This window comes from Coenobita brevimanus, chromosome 53, assembly GCF_032717465.1.
Source record: "Coenobita brevimanus isolate Jiangsu-jjx chromosome 53, ASM3271746v2, whole genome shotgun sequence".
Lineage (NCBI taxonomy): Eukaryota > Metazoa > Arthropoda > Malacostraca > Decapoda > Coenobitidae > Coenobita > Coenobita brevimanus.
Window position 1 is genome coordinate 43,086,883 of NC_137006.1, and position 4,858 is coordinate 43,091,740.

The window sequence follows — 4,858 nt, forward strand, 5'->3', positions numbered from 1 at the left end:
AAACTAACAGCCCACATTTACTGCTATTTAAACCCTTATTTACACTTACAACCCACACTTACACCCTCATTTACACACCCCACCCACATTTACACCCACATTTACACTTATCCTTCCTCCACGCTGTAAACAAGAGCGTGTGAGGATGTTGCCTTCGGGGCCTTTCACCTCTGACATGTAAAAAAAACTATCCTACTGTGTGTGTGTGTGTGTGTGTGTGTGTGTGTGTGTGTGTGTGTGTGTGTGTGTGTGTGTGTGTGTGTGAGCTCCCTTTCTGCATAAATGGCTGGATGAAAGGATAGACGGATCACTCTGTCTGGCTGGATGAATAGACAGAGGGAAAGGTGGATGGATAGATAGAAAGATAGATAGATGGATGGATGGATGGATGGTTGTACAGTTAGATGGAAGCACTGCATATATCCAGCCTATGTATGTATTGTAGCGGACGGTTAGCACGCGCCTCACAACGGAAGGAAGCTGTGCCGTACGTGTTTAAGACATGTTCTAAAAGTCCTGAAGGTCACACGGTCCGCGGAGAAGGGGAACACCAAGCTAGGCCTTTGGGGAAATGAGCCACCCCCACCCAACCCTCCACGCACGGAGTTAGGTGGGGGAGAGGCATCTGGGGTGGAGGGTGAGAGGTGAATGTTGAGTATGTGGTACTGTAGTGGCTGTGACTGTGAATGTGTGATTGTGCAGGTCAGGGTGTGGTTGTAGTGGTATTTGTAATGCTACTGAGAGAGAGAGAGAGTTTTGAGATGTAAACACGTCAAATCATATGCAAGGACATACTACCCCACTCTTAAATGCTCACTACCATACAGGATCGAACCCAGGTCAGTAGGAATGGCAGACACATACGCTACCCACCTGACCACCGGAGCCCCTTTTGGATGGGCGGTTGGGTTATATAGTGCTGGATAGGGGCGTGGGGGTGGATGGGTGGATGGATGCGTGATGGAATGGATGGGTGGTTGGGGATAGATGATTTGACGAAGGAAGGAAGGGTGGAGGGGTGGATAGGAGGGTGAGGGGGGGTGGATGGATGGATAGATGGGTAGTAGGGTGGATGGAGAGAGGGGTGGATAGAGGGTGAGGAGTGGGTGGAGGGGTGGATAGGAGGGTGAGGGAAGGGTGGAGGGATGGACAGACAGGTGCTGGGGTGGATGAAGAGAGGGGTGGACAGGAGGGTGGGTGGGTGGACAGGAGGGTGAGGGGTGGGTGGATGGATGGATAGATAGGTGGTAGGGTGGGTGGATGGATGGACAGGTGGGAGGTTGGACGGACGGATGAAATATTGGATGAATGGATGGATGGATAGATTAGGTGAATGGTGGAGAGAGAGACAGACAGACAGATAGATAAGAAATGGATAGATACATAGGCTAGATAGATAGATAGATAAACAGATAGATAAGAAACAGATGGATGGTCCAGTGTCTTCGTGAGTAAAGGGAGTAAATATGTAGATGGTTTAATAAATGAATAGCCAGATAATTACCTGTATAATGGAAGGCCTTAATGAATGACCGGATGTGTGTTTACCTGTGAAAATGAATGAGTGGGTTAGTGAATGAATAGATGAATGAATGACGTGGTGAGTGAATTAAGAGATGAATTAGTGAATGAATGAATGGGAGAAATATGTATAGGAGTTACGGCAGGAAGGATGTGTGGGTGAAGTGAATTAATGAAGGGATGGTGGTTGAGTTGCTGGATAGACAGATAGATAGGTAGATAGATAGATAGGTGGATAGACAAGCTGTGGTACAAACGGACAAACATAACATACATACATAAAGATAAAACACACACACACACACACACACACACACACACACACACACACACACACACACACACACGCTAGGTGAATGACAGGAAGACCCTCCCCCACCTATCCCCCCCCCCCAACTATCCCATCCCTTCCGCCTTCCCACCCGCCTCACGTGACAAAGAATGACAAACACAAACACACGAAAAAAACACCTTCAGGCCCACATGCGAGGCTGTCATTGAGGGGTAGTGAGGTTACGTGAGCTGGGACTAGGCTGGGATAGGCTAGGTTGGGATAGGGTGGGTCTGGCTGGGCTGGGATAGGTTTAATTTGATGAGGTTGGGTTGGGTTGGGATAGGATAGGATTAGAGAGAGAGAGATTGGATTGGCTTGAGATGGGTTAGGTTGGATTAGGTTAGGGTAGAATAGGATAGGATAGGACAGGATTAGAGAGAGATAGAGAGAGAGAGAGAGAGAGAGAGAGAGAGAGAGAGAGACCTAATCCGCACCGCCATAATCACATCAACACCGTAATTGCTCGTCATAATTAGCTTCAAATCACCAGAATAACAAATCACGCAAATTACTCTATGCAAACACCAAACACACACACACACACACACACACACACACACACACACACACACGATGAATACCTACACACGCACACATACCGGCACGCACATACACACACATATACATGCATACACAAGGGACATGCACACCCACACATGCAAATGCCAACACGGACACACACACACACACACACTGAAGATAGGGTTAATTCAGAGGTAATTCTTGTTTCGTGCTGTGTGTGTGTGTGTGTGTGTGTGTGTGTGTGTGTGTGTGTGTGTGTGTGTGTGTGTGTGTGTGTGTGTGTGTGTGTGAGAGAGAGAGTTGCGTGATAAATACGGACGGACTATATACCTTAATGCTGATCTACACATGTGCACCTTCACACGCACACACGCAAATCTTTACACACACACACACACACACACACACACATACACGCACACAAACACAGAATGAATGACAGTCAATGGGTGAAAGAAGAAGTGGAAATGTGACATCAAAGAAGTGGGTATACAGTGCGTAGTACTTTTATTTTAATGCAAGAAAGAAAGAACCCAAGGCCTCACCTGGTTCACAAATACAGCGTGCCTATCTTCTTCTGTGGTGGTAGGGGCCTGGCGTGTCTGGGGGTAGGGGCAGCGTGGCGGTACACCCCTGGTTCCAGTCGCAGTCGCCGCTCCGCCTCCATCAGGGCGCGGCAGGGCGGGGGGCCAGTGCGACCCCCGAAGGCCAGGTCAGTCAGACTCCGGGGACGCATCAGACGCCGGCTTCGCTTCTCCGGCGGCCTGGCTTTCCCCACGACGGAGCCCCCCGACCCCCCGGAGCCTCCTGAGCCCCTCCCCCCTGAGGTGCTGGAGTCCAAGGTGTCGCAGTCGAGGGTTAGGTTGGTGAGTGACTTGTAGCGAAGACGAAACAAGGGGGATGGCGACCCCCCCGCACCGCCCCCACCAGCGCCCCCGCCGCCCCCCACGCTGGCCACATCCACCCCCGCCTCCTTCACCGGCGAGGCTGACTTGTGGCGCAGCACGCGGTTCTTCTGAGTTCGCTGTTGCGCGGCCTTCACGAACAGTTTGTTATTGCTGGGCTTGGTGCTGACCTCCTGTGCTGCCTTGATGTTGTCTGTTGCTGCTGTCTTGCTGCTGTCTAGTGGAGTCCTGGTGCTGCTGTCCTGTGCTGCCTTACTGCTGTCAAGTGCTGCCTTGCTTGTGTCAGCTTTGTTGGTGATGATGTCCTGCACTGCCTTGCCGGGGTCCACCACAGCCTTGTTCTCCTGGTCAGGCTTGTTGTCCTGGGGTGCGGGCTGCTGGAGTGTCACGCTGGGCTTCCTGCTGCGTTTCTCCACCCGCCTGGTCGCGGCGCGGTCCAGTGCGGCGGAGATGAGGGCGGGGTGGACCGACGGGGACAGCTTCTCTGGCGGGCGTGGGTCTGGGCGGCGGGTGGGGATGGTCTCTATGGGCGGGGGTGTGGGGCGGGCGTCGGACTTGAGGCCAGAGGCTTGTGAGGAGCGGCGGGAGGCAGGGGGCGGGTCGCTGGCGTAGGGGGAGCGAATGTGGCGTGGCAGCGGTGCAAAGCCACGCACGTAGTCGTAGATCTGGTCAATCTCATCGTAGTCGTCTGGTGAGTTGCTGGGGGTGTTGTTGTTGTTGGTGGAGTTGTTGTTGGTGTTGTTGGGTGGGGCGGGTGGGCTGCGGGTGCGGGAGGGGCGGCCATGATGGGGGTGTTTGTGGCTGGTCTTGCTTTGGTCAGGCCAGTGTGAGAAGCGTGGGTCCCGCATGCCACCCTTGCCACCTAAACTGATGTCGTACACGTGTATTCTGTCGGCCACTTCCTGCAGCGCTGCTGTTGCCCGCTCACACAAGCGCAGGAACTCTTTCGTCTTTTCCACGTGATCAGCATTGCGGGCATGAACCAGCTTGAGTGGTGCGGCGGGTGGCAACAGAACCAGCGGGGCGTCCTTGCCGAGCGGCAGCGCTGCCAGTGGCTGCTCTGTTAGCGCCGCAAACAGCCGAAGCTCTGGAAGAAAGTGTGCAGCCTTGGCACCGAGAGGCGGGCGGCCATGCACCAGGCGTACCATGAGTGGCAGCCGCTTATTGAGCAGGTTCCGTACACTGTGCACACCGCTGATGTTATCCTCTTTGGCTATGGCAGAGAATCGACCACGGGCGTCATAGGGAAGGTACACATTCTGGCCAGCCTGGTCAAAACAGCGCAGGAAACGATGATGTGGCTTGCCTCCCACCCTCGACCCCACCACCTCACCCACCAGCACCAGCGTCTCGCCCGCCGCCACTGCACGGGACTTCTCTGTTATCGTGTCCACGTCATCTGATCGCGACACATAGGCTGTCAGTGTCTCACGCACCAACGCTGAGTCTGGGAACCGTTTGGCCAGCTCCGCCACGCTCTCCATGCACCTGACAGCGCGGCCATCTTCACTGAGTATCTCGAAATATCCATCAAAGGTGTCAGGTATGGCCAGACGCGGCCCAACACCCACCACAC

At 53.7% G+C, this 4,858-nt stretch overlaps 1 protein-coding gene across 1 annotated transcript in view; it reads right to left on the bottom strand.

The window, feature by feature from the left end:
- Positions 1-2,927: 2,927 nt before the first annotated feature.
- LOC145400754 (uncharacterized) overlaps positions 2,928-4,858 on the bottom strand; it is a 66,793-nt gene continuing 64,862 nt past the window's right edge. Inside the window, exons 2-3 of the mRNA XM_080273191.1 lie at positions 3,615-4,858; positions 2,928-3,533 (exon numbers count right to left, since the gene is read on the bottom strand). The exon at positions 3,615-4,858 is cut by the window's right edge and continues 388 nt beyond it. Of these exons, the coding sequence (XP_080129317.1) occupies positions 2,928-3,533; positions 3,615-4,858 (1,850 nt within the window). The remainder of the gene's footprint in view (positions 3,534-3,614) is intronic.